This window comes from Dendroctonus ponderosae, unplaced genomic scaffold (genome assembly GCF_020466585.1).
Source record: "Dendroctonus ponderosae isolate FM_Combo_2020 unplaced genomic scaffold, Dpon_F_20191213v2 Dpon_F_20191213_8, whole genome shotgun sequence".
Classification (NCBI taxonomy): domain Eukaryota; kingdom Metazoa; phylum Arthropoda; class Insecta; order Coleoptera; family Curculionidae; genus Dendroctonus; species Dendroctonus ponderosae.
Window position 1 is genome coordinate 539,717 of NW_026019016.1, and position 529 is coordinate 540,245.

The 529-nt window shown below is 42.5% G+C and overlaps 1 protein-coding gene across 1 annotated transcript in view; it reads right to left on the reverse strand.

Annotated features, from left to right (window-relative positions):
* Positions 1-513, reverse strand: part of LOC109544759 (farnesol dehydrogenase) — a gene marked incomplete in the record, with an annotated part of 1,185 nt that extends 672 nt beyond the window's left edge. Inside the window, 1 exon segment of the mRNA XM_048669152.1 lies at positions 1-513. Within this exon segment, the coding sequence (XP_048525109.1) occupies positions 1-184 (184 nt within the window).
* Between the last annotated feature and the right edge of the window lie 16 nt (positions 514-529).

The following is a 529-nucleotide window of genomic DNA, read 5'->3' on the forward strand; positions in this document are numbered from 1 at the left end:
TACCTTTGGCTCCAGCCAGTTCTTTGGCATGGGCTTCAATTCGCTCCACTCTTCTGGCCAAGCCTGCAACAGTTACTCCGTACTTCACCAATCCTTCCACTATGGTTTTGCCAATTCCTGAGGAGGCTCCAGTCACTACAGCGACTTTTCCGACAAATCGGTCTAATGATAAAGAATACGACATTTTTTCGCAGCTGAACAGCCTGATTCGCCCGAGTACAAAACTGTTCTGCGGAGAATTCGTCTAGCATTTATTAAAATATTAAACAGCACGAAAATAACCAGTGGCGGTACGCCTGTAATTAAAGCTTGCTCGTTGTCCATGGGGGTATTAGATAAAACATGTTTATTCCCCAACGTAAGCCGCTGAATCGGCCTTGTAGTCACAGACTACATACTATAGTATATATACTATAATATATACATACTTGTAGTCTAGCGAAACTTCTCTGGGCGATAGTCACTTAGGCCCATTTTCATCAAAAACAAGCGAAACGCAGTTTGACGAAACTAAGTTTATGTTAAACGC